This window comes from Trachypithecus francoisi, unplaced genomic scaffold (genome assembly GCF_009764315.1).
Source record: "Trachypithecus francoisi isolate TF-2019V2 unplaced genomic scaffold, Tfra_2.0 Lachesis_group0, whole genome shotgun sequence".
Classification (NCBI taxonomy): domain Eukaryota; kingdom Metazoa; phylum Chordata; class Mammalia; order Primates; family Cercopithecidae; genus Trachypithecus; species Trachypithecus francoisi.
The window spans coordinates 142445826-142459160 of NW_022681453.1; the positions used below are offsets into that span (position 1 = coordinate 142445826).

At 45.8% G+C, this 13335-nt stretch overlaps 1 protein-coding gene across 3 annotated transcripts in view; it reads left to right on the forward strand.

Moving 5' to 3' along the window:
* The window catches only part of EXOSC7 (exosome component 7), a 36496-nt gene extending 26147 nt beyond the window's left edge, over positions 1 to 10349 (forward strand). Inside the window, exons 6-9 of one of the 3 annotated variants that reach the window (XM_033212312.1) lie at positions 3288 to 3411; positions 5098 to 5253; positions 8586 to 8653; positions 8907 to 9149. In XM_033212312.1, coding sequence (XP_033068203.1) covers positions 3288 to 3411; positions 5098 to 5253; positions 8586 to 8609 — 304 coding nt within the window. In that variant the 3' untranslated portion in view covers positions 8610 to 8653; positions 8907 to 9149. Of the gene's footprint in view, positions 1 to 3287; positions 3412 to 5097; positions 5254 to 8585; positions 8654 to 8906; positions 9150 to 10177 lie in introns of those variants that run through there. The other 2 variants (XM_033212313.1, XM_033212311.1) reach the window with 2 other exon arrangements.
* The last annotated feature ends 2986 nt before the right edge of the window (positions 10350 to 13335 follow it).

A 13335-nucleotide genomic window follows, 5' to 3' on the forward strand; every position in this document is an offset into this window, starting at 1 on the left:
ACAGGCTTGAGCCACCGCGCCCGGCCACAGCTGCTTTATAATGGTAAGAAACTGGAAACAACCTGAGTTTCACAATGTAGGGGATTGAAGTCCACACAGCAGCCTATTTAAAGGCATATTAATACGGAAAATCACTCACTAAATGCCATCCCCTCATCCTGGTTTTTGTTTGTTTGTTCTATTTTACTTTGGTAGTTCTTATATTTAATATGTCTGGAAATAAATATGTTCCCCCAAGTGGTCATTGTAATTATTTTTCAGTGCTCATTTTTTGGCCAACTTAACATTTGTCTGTTTTTTAGAGCTTTTCTATGATGAGTTTAGACTCCCTGTGTAGTTTAGAGTAGACAAAAATTGCAGGCTGGAGTATTTGTTGAAAATGAAAGCTGTAGAGTCCCCCACCCCAGTTGTGCCACTAGGCTCCTTGTTGAGACTATTTGAAATGTGAGCCTGGCACTCTTGGCCACTGTGGGAGTTTGCATGCCAGATCCCACAACAGTGGCTGGTGCTCAGGCCCTGTTGGGGAAAGGAAAGGAAGTTGTCATCTGATGTATCTCGAGCCTCAGAAATGATTCCCCATCTGCCAGCTGGTTACTATAGGCACCCAGGCAAAAAGAGAGATTGGGAATCACACAAGGCTGTTTAGCTGTGAGGGAGGTACTGGGCAAACTGTATACCAGAAAGGTTAACCCAGCTGCTCAGCTGGGGGAGGACACCTGTCATGGGCACAGCCATAGTCTCATCCTCAGACCAAGAACAGCCCTGCAGGCAGCAAGGAATGGGGACTCTAAGGCATCGAGTCCCCCTGGTATGTGGAGAGACTGTTGGCATATTCAGGGTCCTTTAGAAGGGTAAAGGCCACCTGAGGGTATTCTTTAGCCCTTCTGCCTAGTCATGTTGTAGCCAAAGGGTTGGGAAATTGGGAGATACTGTGTGTGTGTGTGTGTGTGTGTGTGTGTGTGGTGTGTGTGTGTGTGTGTAAATGGTTGACCGACTTGTTCAAATAGGATATTACTTAGTATTTAAGAACTTCCCCTGATGGGAAGGCTCCAACTGGGGAAGACCCTTACAGAACTCCTTGGCCCTTGTGGACATTCTCTGGCTGAAGCCCCCCTGATATGATATAGATGCTGCCTTGTGTATGGATGGCCAGCCTGGCTCAATCATGGGGGGCTTTTGTTAGAGGAACTGGGAAAAGTACCAATGCTGTTTCCATTGCAGGAGCTGGATGGACCACCTCTTCCTTCCTGGCTCCTCCACCCTAGCCTGGAGTGAATTGACTTTATAGGTTAAATGTGTTTTTCAGTACCCAGCTAAAGAAACAGAATGTTGCCAGCACCCCAGAAGCATCCTACACCTTCTGTACCCCTGTGCAATTACACTCACTGATGATAACCAGCATCTTAAAAGAATAGATTACTTTTGTACTTGATATAAATGGTATCATATACTATGTTCTGTTTTGTGTCTGCCTCATTCACTGAGCATTGTGCTTTGAGAGATCTGTGTCACTGCCTTAGTCATAGCTTGCTTTTTGCTGTATGGTGTTCCACTGTGTGACTTTGTCCAGTCTGCTGTTTATCCAGTCTACTGTCCAGTCTACTGTTGTTTATCAGTCTACTGTTGATGGCCATCTGGTTCGTTTCCAGTTTGAGGCTATTACAAATAGGGATGGGCATCATGAACATTTTTGTGCATGTCTTTGGTGCACATATTTCTCTATTTCTGTTAAGGAGGAGTGTTCTGGGTTATAGGGTATGGCTATCTTTAGTTACTGTAGATGCTGCCAGTTTCACAAAGTGTTTTACCAGTTAACACTTCTACCAGCAGTGTATATAAGAGTTCTGGGTTGTTTCACATCTTTGTCAACCCTTACTTTTTTTTTTTTTTTGAGATGGTGTCTCACTCTGTCTCCCAGGCTGGACTGCAGTGGCATGATCTCAGCTCACTGCAATCTCCCCCTCCCAGGTTCAAGCGATTCTCTTACCTCAGCCTCCCAAGTAGCTGGGATTACAGGTGTGTGCCTCCATACCCAGCTAATTTTTGTATTTTTAGTAGAGATGGGATTTCACCATCTTGGCCAGGCTGGTCTTGAACTCCTGACCTCAGGTGATTCTCCCGACTTGGCCTCTCAAAGTACTCCCGACTTGGCCTCTCAAAGGGCACAGGCATGAGCCACTGTGCCCAGCCTTTTTTTTTTTTTTTTTTTTTTAATAGTTATTTTGGTGAGTGTGCCTTGGTATCACAGTGTAGTTTTAATTTGCATTTTTAATAGATATTTAAATTGAGCACCTTTTCTTGGTTTATTGGCTACTTGGACAGCCTCTTTTGTGAAGACATCCAAATATATTCTACATTTGAGTCTTTTGCCCATTTTTCTATTGGGCTGTCTTTTTTAATAGGAATTCTTTATGTAATCTGTCAGATAGTATTTTCTCCATCCAGATTATATTTTTAGTTTTTAAATGATGTCTTCTGATATAAAGAAGTTCATGATATATAATATGAATGATATATATTATATAAATATATGTAATATATATACACATATATAATTGAATATATAACTTTTTTCCCTTTCTCAATGCTGTTCAAGAAATAGTTGTCTACTCCAAGGTCATGTAGATGTTTTTTTCTAAAAGTTTTATTGTCTTTCATTTTTATATCTATAGTCTATTTCATATGGCTTTGTGTGTGTGGTGTGAGGTAGGGATTGAGATTCTTTTTTTTCCATTGGGATATCTGATTGACCCAGCATCATTTTCTAAAAGATGCCTTTCCTCATTGCACTGTGGTGCCTCCTGTGTGCTTTTGACAGGGATGACAGGGATGAGGATGATAAAGAATAGGCATAGTGTATCTTTCTCTTGTGAGACACAGGGATTCCAACTCCTATTCTCAATCTTAAAAAGAAGTTACGGCCGGGCGCGGTGGCTCAAGCCTGTAATCCCAGCACTTTGGGAGGCCGAGATGGGCGGATCACGAGGTCAGGAGATCGAAACCATCCTGGCTAACATGGTGAAACCACGTCTCTACTAAAAAATACAAAAAACTAGCCGGGCGACATGGCGGGCGCCTGTAGTCCCAGCTGCTTGGGAGGCTGAGGCAGGAGAATGGCATAAACCCAGGAGGCGGAGCTTGCAGTGAGCTGAGACCCGGCCACTGCACTCCAGCCTGGGCGGCAGAGCGAGACTCCGTCTCAAAAAAAAAAAAAAAAAAAAAAAAAAAAAGAAGTTACTTTTCCTCCTCCCAGTAAGTGGGAATTTTAATTGTGCTTCTGCTTCCAGCATACCAAGGGTTCAAGTTCTGGAGGATGAAGAGGGGTCGAAGGACATTGAATTGTCTGACGACCCTTATGACTGCATACGACTAAGTGTGGAGAATGTCCCCTGCATTGTCACTCTGTGCAAGGTATAAGCTTGTGTTTTATGTTTTTTGTCTTCCCTGTGGGTATGGGTCTCTTCCAGTCCCAACCTGCTGAGGTTACTTAATAGGTTAAGAAGTTGTAATATCACATACCATATAGAAGTAGCTTTTACCCAAATCCAATAATTTGGTTATACTAGAAACCACTACCATGAGTAGCTCTTTCTTTTCTTTTTAATTGGAAGATACAACATGATCCTGGGAGCCATGAGTGTGTTTGTAGTAATAGTAGCCAGAGTTTGTTAAGCTCCTTCCGCATACCATGCACTTCACTAAAGCACTATGTCCTTTAATTCCCTCAACTCTATGGGGTCTAGGGTGGTTGAGTAGTGGCAGGGTGGTGAACACTGTCCCCCCTGTGAAATGGGAGGTTGGAGCAGGTCTTGGGTATCAGGAGTGGTTTTCACATAGAGGGCTGTGGAGCTGAACAGAGGGCAGTGGAGCTGAACATCAGGCTGATGTGACATATAACTAATGCTGCTCCAGGCTGTGCAAAGAGGCCTGTATTGGCTATTGGCTGGGATTGTAACTAATTCCACTCAGGATTCATTATCTCAAAATAAAGCTAAACAGGTCAGGTTTAATTCCACCAAAATCACTTCATAAACAGAATGTGGTGAAGTGTTCAGACAGCAGGATGTTGGGTCTTGGCTTGTTTCTTTTTTTGAGACAGTTTTGCTGCAACACCCAGGCTGGAGTGCAATGGTGTGATCTCGGTTCACTGCAACCTCCGCCTCTCAGGTTCAAGCAATTCTCCTGCCTCAGTCTCCCAAGTGCCAGCATTACAGGCACGCACCATCATGCCCAGCTGATTTTTGTATTTTTAGTAGAGACGGTGTTTCACCATGTTGACCAGGCTAGTGTCAAACTCCTGACCTTGGGTGATCCACCCACCTCAGCCTCCCAAAGTGCCGGGATTACAGGCATGAGCCACCGCACCTAGCTGGCTTGTTCTTTCTTGTTTATTTGTTTTGAAACAGGATCTTGCTCTGTCGCCCAGGCTGGAGTGCAGTAGCACAATCTAGGCTCACTGCAACCTCTGCTGCAACTCCCCCACCCGCCCAGGCTCAAGCTCAAGCAACCCTCCCACCTCAGCCTCCCAAGTAGCTGGCAGCACAGGCTCACACCACCACATCTGGCTATTTTTTTGTATTTTCGGTGGAGATGGGGTCTTGCCCATGTTACCCACGCTGGTCTCAAACTTCTGAGCTCAAGCAATCCATCTTCCTCAGCTTCCCAAAGTGCTGGGAGGCATGAGCCACTGCGTCCAGCCTTTGGCTTGTTCTTGAGTGTGTCCCTTAGCATGGATCCTCTTGAGTTCCCTTGCCATCAGTGAAACGTCCATGTGGCTTTGTGTATTAATTTCTCCCTTGTGCCCCTCTGTTGGAAAGCCCTGGTGGCCTTTGCCTTGGATGGTGTCTGAATTCTAGTTTTACACCCCCTTGCCCTGTTTTTCCGTGTCATGTTTTTATTGTACCACCCACACAGTGGCCTGTGAGAATTGTTGAACATTCCTTGAACTATTTTCCTCATGAGCACAATCTAAAATAAGACCTGAAACGACCAGTGCGGGTACTTTCCCTGGTGTAGAGATTCCCACCACGAGGCCATGAAGGGTGGGGCTCTGAGGCCTGCGTGACCCACTGTGTGCTGTGCGCCCTGCCTTTGCAGATTGGCTATCGGCATGTGGTGGATGCTACTCTTCAGGAGGAGGCCTGCTCGCTGGCCAGCTTGCTGGTGTCGGTGACCAGCAAGGGAGTTGTGACGTGCATGAGGAAAGTGGGGAAGGGCAGCCTGGACCCAGAGAGCATCTTCGAGATGATGGAGGTGAGGCCCTGGTTCTGAGGAAGGTGCGGGGACCTGGCTTGGGTGCCTGCTGCTTCCTGCTCCCTTGGTCACACCATGGGGATTCTCCCCATTCACAGCCTTGACCCCAAACCTGGAGGTTGGAGAACAGCTGGTTTGAGCCAGGGGTCTGCTGACCTAATCAAGGGGGTTGCGGGGGTGGATACTCTGGACTGGGAGGTAAGGAGCCTACCAGTAACCATTTCTTATCCTCAGTAAGTCCCCCCATCTCATTTCTATGTGTCTAAATAAGACTGTTTGATAATGTAAAGAGTGACTCGTAACTCCAAAATCGCAGGCCTTTGTGACTTGATGAGGGAATAGAATTCTTGGCTCACTGCTTCCTGTCCCTTGAAGTGGGCGAGTAAAGATGGAAGCAGGGGCTGAAGTGTGGCTGTCTGCCAAATTCATTACTGCTCTAGAAGTGTGTAAATGGAGACAAGCAGGGATGGTGAGAAATCCGACCCGCTGGAGTGGGGGTGGGTTGCCCCCATCACTGGCAGAGCCATCAGGGCACTTCCACAGTTTTCTGTACTGTTTGCCCCACATGTCTGTCACCTCACTGGCCTGGAAGCCCCGCAGGAAGGGACAGGGTCCTGCTCACCTGTTTCCCAGACCTTCCTTCCCCTACATCCACCTCACCTTTCTGACTGATTGACTGACTGAACTTCCAGGAACAGAGTTAGCCGGATCTGATTATTCATACTTTCTTGTAACCTCTATATCACCACACATGCCCAGAGATCATTGCTTAATAGCAAGCACTCTTCCTTTGTGTTTAGAAACAATGACTTCTTACCGAAGAATCCAAGAACATGACATCTATTTTCTTCATCATCTTTAAAATTTAAAAGACCAAAATGAGCACTGTATATAGCATGGAGTTCCCAACCATGGACTATGAGGGTGTACTGCCCTGGCTGCAAACCTGGTTCTGGGCCATAGTCCCCCTCATCTGCAAAGTGGGACTGATAATAGTAATATCTGCCTCAGACCCTGCTGAGGTGGTTATTAGGGTGATGTGAGGTGTAGAGGTGAAGCACGTGTCACAGTGTCTGATGACATCATCAGTTCTCAGCTAACAGCGGCTTTTATTCTCTGCTCCGTGAAGCACCCTGAGTTCAGATTTCTCCAGACTTAATGCTGCATAAAGTCTACCAAAGGCCTCTAGACAAGGGACTGTCAAACCTTGTTTTAGAAGGTACTCTTCCCCCTCCCAGGAGGGTTTATGAGAATTTCTCTAAATAACAACAAGCACAGTAAACAAATAGCTAAAGTTTATTGTGTGCGTACTATGTGCCAGATACTGTTTTCACTGCTTTAAATACATCATTTAGTTCTCAACAACTTGTGAGGTAACTATTGTCCTTATTTCTACAGATGAGGAAACTGAGGCACACAGAGGATAAGCAGCTTGCCTATAGGCCTCCCTGCTCATAAATACTGGAGCTAGGATTTAAACCCAGACTGTGCATCCAGAGCCACTGCTCCCAGCCCCTGTGCAATGTCAGCCTTATAAACCAGATCTGCCCTGGCTGTCCTGGATGGCAGAACTGGAGCTCTGTTCAGTGAGCTGAGCTTTGTCCTCCCCCCAGGTTTGGGGGATGAGTTCTACTAACTCTAGACAGGGGACTGTAGCTCTGTGACCCTGTCTTACTGTTTATCTCACACAGGGATGCAGCAATCTGGAAATGACTCAGTGGTGGAGCTGAGAGCCTTGCGAGTGGTTGTGCAGGCTGCCACCCCCAACCTCTGCAGTTGCTTTCTTGTATCTGGATTCAGAGGCATCAAGTCCCTCTCAAGTCCTGGCATCCTGTCCATCTCATCTCCTCTTGTCTTCCCTCTCCACCCTCATGTATATGAATAATCAGTACCCCTATTTGACAGACTCAGACTTTTTTTTCTTTTTCTAATGTTATGGGAAAATCTTTCCAAAGCCCGCCCCCCCCTTTTTTCTTTGAGACGAAGTCTCACACTATCTATCGTCCAGGCTGGAGTGCAGGGGTGCGATCTCAGCTCACTGCAGCTTCTGCCTCCCTGGTTCAAGTGATTCTGCCTCAGCCTCCCGAGTAGCTGGGATTACAGGTGCCCGCCACCACTCCCAGTTAATTTTTTTTGTATTTTTAGTAGAGACGGGGTTTCACTATGTTTGCCAAGCTGGTCTTGAATTCCTGACCTCGTGATCTGCCTGCCTCAGTCTCCCAAAGTGTTGGGATTACAGGCTTGAGCCACCGTGTCTGGCCCCCAAAGGCCGTTTTGACCTTTAACCCTGACTTTGCATTTCATAGAGGTGATCACTTCCCAGCCTTTTAGATTGAAATCATCTTTTCATAAGCGTTTTAGTCATACTTGGGATCTCATCCCATGTTACAGTTGGGGCTGGGGGAGAAGACACACAGGTCATTACTCTGGGGAGAATACACCTGTAACTGAAAAGATTGAGGCAGGGATTTAGGCATGGATGTCTTTATCTCAACATTGTTGAGAATGGAACCAGTGGCAGAGTTGAATCCAAACTGCTATGAGAATGTGAAAGACTTGATAAGGTAGAGATTTGTGGTTGGTTCTTCGTATTCTTAGAATGATTCTTGGACCCAGAGACAGATAAAATAACAGTTTCATAAAGAAAAAAATTTTGTTTTATATTGGGATTGTTGTTGTTGAGACAGGGTCTTGCTCTGTTATCTAGGCTGAAGTACAGTGGCACAGTCACAGCTCACTGCAGCCCTGACCTCCCGGGCTCAAGCAGTCCTCCCATCTCAGCCCCCTGAGTAACTGGGACTACAGGCGCATGCCACCATGCCCAGCTAATTTTTTAGTTTTTTGTAGAGATGAGGTTTCACTCTGTTGCCCAGGCTGGTCTTGATCTCCTGGCCTCAAGCAAAATCCTCTTGCCTTGGCCTCCAGAAGTTCTGGGATTACAAGCATGAGTCACCACTCCCAGTCATACTGAGTTTTGCTTTTTTTTTTTAGGACCTCTCGTGTCTGCTGTGTAGGGACTGATTATTTGGTGGGTTGTCCCTCCTGATGTGTTTTGATTCCAACATTTCACTGCCTTTAGCATCTCAGCATGGCAGTAACACCAAAGATCCCATCCAGGTACTGACTTTGGTCATACCTGAGCAGTCCTGCTTAGAGGCTGTGTAGGAGGTGAATGAGGAGCTGCTTACTCAAATGTCCTTGGCATCATCTGTTTCTTCTCCAGACACACTCTGGGTTTCCTGTGGTCTCCCTATTCCTTCTCACTGTAGTACAGTGTCAACCTGGCTGTACCCAAGCTCAGATTTGGTTGACACCTTTGTTTCTTGTTGCAGTGGCAGCAGGATTGTGAAGCATGAACTAATGGCCAGGGCAGGCTTTGCTGCTCCCTGTTTGCTGCCTGGTGGGGGCTGGTGTCTTTATTCACTTATTTATTTATTTATTTACTTTTGATACGATTTTTCCAAAATGTATTATGTTGTTGGGGTTTGGGGTTTGTTTTTGTTTTAATTTGCTTTAATTAAATAAAAGTCCTCTAAGGCAGATGGAATGTGTACAATGTCAGAAAGACGAACTGGCAGAAAGGGAAGCTTTTCTGGTCAGAGTGTGTGTGCCTTACAACGGGGCGTGTGCTCTCTCCTGTCCCTTCTCCACAGACTGGCAAGCGTGTAGGCAAAGTGCTGCATGCCTCTTTGCAGAGTGTTTTGCACAAGGAAGAAAGCCTGGGACCCAAGAGACAGAAAGTTGGATTCCTGGGATGATTTGCACATCAACTGCTCAACTGTGGATTGTTTTTTACTTTTCCTTTTAAACTGGTTTGTATATAGTTTTCTTCGCTGTTACAAATTTACATCACCATTTGTACGTGTAAAATTAAAGGCTATTTTCTGGTCTGGTTTGGTATGTCTGGAGTTCTTCAGTTGAAGTCAAGGCACCATTCAGTGACCCCTCCGAGTCTGGCCCTTACCTAGTGAGTGGCAGACAAACCCAGAGCTCTGCCACCAAGGGAGACCCCACAAGCTGGAGTAAAGACCTGGCAGAAAATGATTTAAAGGAAATGCTTATGATACGTATTTTGTGAATTTTTTTTCCCCTTGAAGAACTTTAAAAATAAGAATCACAAAGAAAAGTTCATTCACCTTGTGTATTTGGGTGGTTCTGGGAGAGGAAAAAGGAGGAGGCACTCTGCCCTAGGTACAGACCCAGGGCGTCTGCCTGGCTGGGGAGTCGTCCCAAATCCTGGGGAAGTCCAGCTGTGACTTCCTGCCTTCCGAGAGATCTGAATGGAATTCCCTAAGTTCAGGGTCTTAGTGGTAGCTTTGGCTCTTAGCCATCCTTTCTTATCACTCTTGTTTTGAAATTGCTTTGTGCTTTATAACCACTCCCTGGTGTTTCCTAAGATTTTGTTTTGTCAGCATTTAAGGAGGATGCTTTCAAGATGTTGTCATTTGATAATTCAGCTGCCTTCATGCTGTTGGCATAGAAAGGAAGACTATACTTGCTGGTCCAGAAGGCTCTTCCTATAAGCCTGTAGTTTCACTGTGCAGTGTGTTAGAATTAAGTCTCTTCATGTGTAGAGCAGCTTTTTTTTTTTTTTTTTTCCTAGGGGAACTGAAACTCCTAAATCTTAAAATGCCCTGGGGAAGGAGCTGATTCATGAAGGAGAGCATTTCAACCGTGGCATTTGCTCTCTGCATTCAGTTAGACAAATGGGGTAAGGCGTTAGGAATTTATCACCAAATGGAAAGAACATAATGTGAGCTGAAGCCCTTGGGACTGCTTCCAGAGGTCCTGGTGTGGGCGTTCCTCCCAGCAAGGCCAGGTCCATCCCTGTGGAGGGAAGCAGCTGCCTAGACTTGGGCTTAGTGGGGAAGCTTCTACCTTGTTGAGAGCACAGCCTGGGTTTTTATCTTTTATGTTTCTCCAGTGACTATCTACAGACACCATGACGATGTTCCCAACAAGGCAGAAATCAGCCTGGTCTCTCCTCCCCTGCTCCTCGTTGACTGCCCATGACATGACAAAACATTGGCAGTGGTGGTGCAGAGATGCAACTCAAGTGTGAATAAAGTTTAGAAGCTTTTGCTTTTGATGGTTGATTCCAGTGGATCATTTTGAGATACATAAATTAGAATGGATATTGTCATATATGTCAAACTCAACTCTGCTTCACTTCCCTTCAGACAGATGAGGCTTTGGCATGCCAGTGGTACGACAAACAGCTACCCAACTTGGATGGCTGGCTAAATGCTTCCAGTAAAAATGAAGAAGAAAGAGAAAAAGATGGTGGCATCTGTCTCTAGCCACCCCATACCTTTCCCTGAAGGCCATCCCTACATGTAACATACATATATTGCAAATGAAACAAAATGCCGTATGAGCAGGGGCTCTCAAGGAGAGGTGTTTATTGGAAAGATCTGATTGTTGCAGCTCTCAGAATGAGAGAAGAGAAAACTGAAGACAGAGACTGGCAAAGACTTGGAAAAATATTATCCTGGGACAGACCTGTTTCATCCAGCAGAGCCACAGCTGTCTTTAGTGGTCTTTAAATAAACATTAGGTAGAAGAACATTGAAGATGGTCAAAGTAAGGGCGAGGTATAAGAAATGCAATGTTAAGTGATAACTGGGTTTTTAATTGTCTCTGATTCCTTAGTCTTCCAAATCACGAGTTAATTTTTTTTCTTTTTCTTTCTTTCTTTTTTTTTTTTTTAGAGATAAGGTCTCACTGTGTCACCGAGGCTGGAATGCAGTGGTGCAATCATAGCTCACTGCAGCCTCAAACTCCTGGGCTCAAGTGATCTTCCCACCTTTCTGGGACTGCAGGCGTGCCACTATGCCCAGCAAATTGTTTTTTTTTAAACGAGGGTCTCACTATGTTGCCCAGGCTGGTCTTAAACTCTGGGCCTCAAGCAATCCTCCTGCCTTGGCCCCCCAAAGTGCTGGAATTATAGGCATTAGCCACTGCACTGTGACATGAGTTTAGATTTTTTTTTTTGATGAGAGTCATTGAGTGGGCTGACTTCTTTTTATTATTATTATTTTTTGTTTTTTGATGTATGGTCTCACTCTGTCACCCAGGCTGGAGTACAGTGGTGGGATCTCGGCTCCTTGCAGCCTTGACTTCCTGGGCTCAAGTGATCCTCCCACGTCAGCCTCCCGAGTAGCTGGGACTACAGGCACGTACCACTGTGCCTGGCTAATATTTGTATTTTTTGTAGAGATAGGGTTTTGCGAAGTTTCTCAAGCTGGTCTCGAACTACTGAGCTCAAGTGATGCACCTGCCTTGGCCTCCCAAAGTGCTGGCACAACAGGCCTGAGCCACCACCCCCCACCCAGCTGATGTATATTAATAGCCATGGAGAGCCTTTTTAAAAATGGTAGGCTTGGTGGGGTGCAGTGGCTCACACTTGTAATCCCAACTTTGGGAAGTCAAGGTAAGAGAATCATTTGGAGACCAGGACTTCAAGACCAGGGTGGTCAACATAGTGAGGCCCCCATCTCTACAAAAACTTAAAAAATTAGCCAGATGTGGTAGTGTGTACCTGTAGCCCCAGCTACTCAGGAGGCTGGGGCAGAAGGTTTGCTTGAACTCCGGGAGTTGGAGGCTGCAGTGAGCTATGATTGCACCACTGCTCTCCAGTCCGGGCGACAGAGCAAGAACCCTGTCTCAAAAACAAACAAAAAACAACAAATGGCAGGCTTGTCAGCCAACCATCAATTTTTGGCATGCTATTAATATAAAAACCAGAAGGTGGCTGGGGACGATGGCTCATCCCTGTAATCCCAGCACTTTGGGAGACTGAGGCAGGAGGATCGCTTAACCCCAGGAGTTCAAGACCAGCCTAGGCTACATAGTGACACACCATCTCTACATAAAATTTAAGAATTAGCTCAGCATGGTGGTGCATACCTGTAGTCCCAGCTACTCAGGAGGCGGAGGTGGGAGGATCGCTTGAGTCCAGGAGGTCAAGGCTGCAGTGAGCCAAGATTATGTCACTGCACTCCAGCCTGGGCAACAAAGTGAGACCCTGTCTCAAATCCAGAAGACCTTCATAGCACAGTTTAAAGAGACTAATTTACAACTTGAGTAGAATGTGCTGAATTTCAAACCCAAGATTTCCTTGTGCAAGAGTGGCAGAGTTGCAAAGGAGACAAGGTACATCCTCAGGAGGTTACTTTTGCAGAAATCAAGACTTTCATCAGGAAAGAAAGGGACTCAAACCTGAGTTAAAGATAGGACCTTGGGTACCCCCACATTCTCCTGAACCCTTAGGGCAGGCAGAAGAAGCCTCCACTCCTCAGCTAAAGGAGCACAGCTATCCCTTTCCTGGAGACCACCAAAGGCCATACTTGAGGCAAATGTCTCAGAAATGGTACAGGTCAACCTGTGTCCCACTTCTGATTATTTCCAGACCAATGACTAGGGTCAGATTACAGCCCAGCCTGAACAGGGAAATACGGTTCCTGCTGTGGGAAGAAATAGATTACTCATCAAAATAATTACAAGACTCATCTTGGAATATGTGAAATTGAGGTGGGAGTGTCTAGAGGGTGTTGGACTAGGGCTATGGCTAGAAATAGGGCTTAATATTTAATTATCCTGGTAAGGAGATCTGAAGTTCCTAATTCACTGCTGGGATAGCCCCTTTGAAGTGGACCCAGCGATCACCAGAAGTAAATGAGGAGGAGATGCCAGAATTGCCTTGGAGTAGTGTATTGAGGAAAGGGTTGGAGGGTTTATAGAAGTGAGTGTCTTAGAATGGATTTATCGTGTGAGCCTGGAGAACATGCCACCCATCTATGATCCCCAGGATAACTTAGAGGGCACTGTCTTCACTAAAGCAAAAAGAAGTTGCTAGGGAAGGAGTCCTGGCATCCTTGAGAAGGTCAGTAATACTTGTCCGGAAAGTTGGGTTGGCATCAGGAGATGCTACCATAGATCTGGGATTTCTACTGTTACTGAGTTAAGATTTGAGACGAGCAGGGGACAGGTGACAGCACGTAGCCATCAGAGGCCAGATGAGTATAATTTCCATGATGTGCAGCAAAGCCCAGGTGGCAGTCTGGCTGTAGCTAATAGATT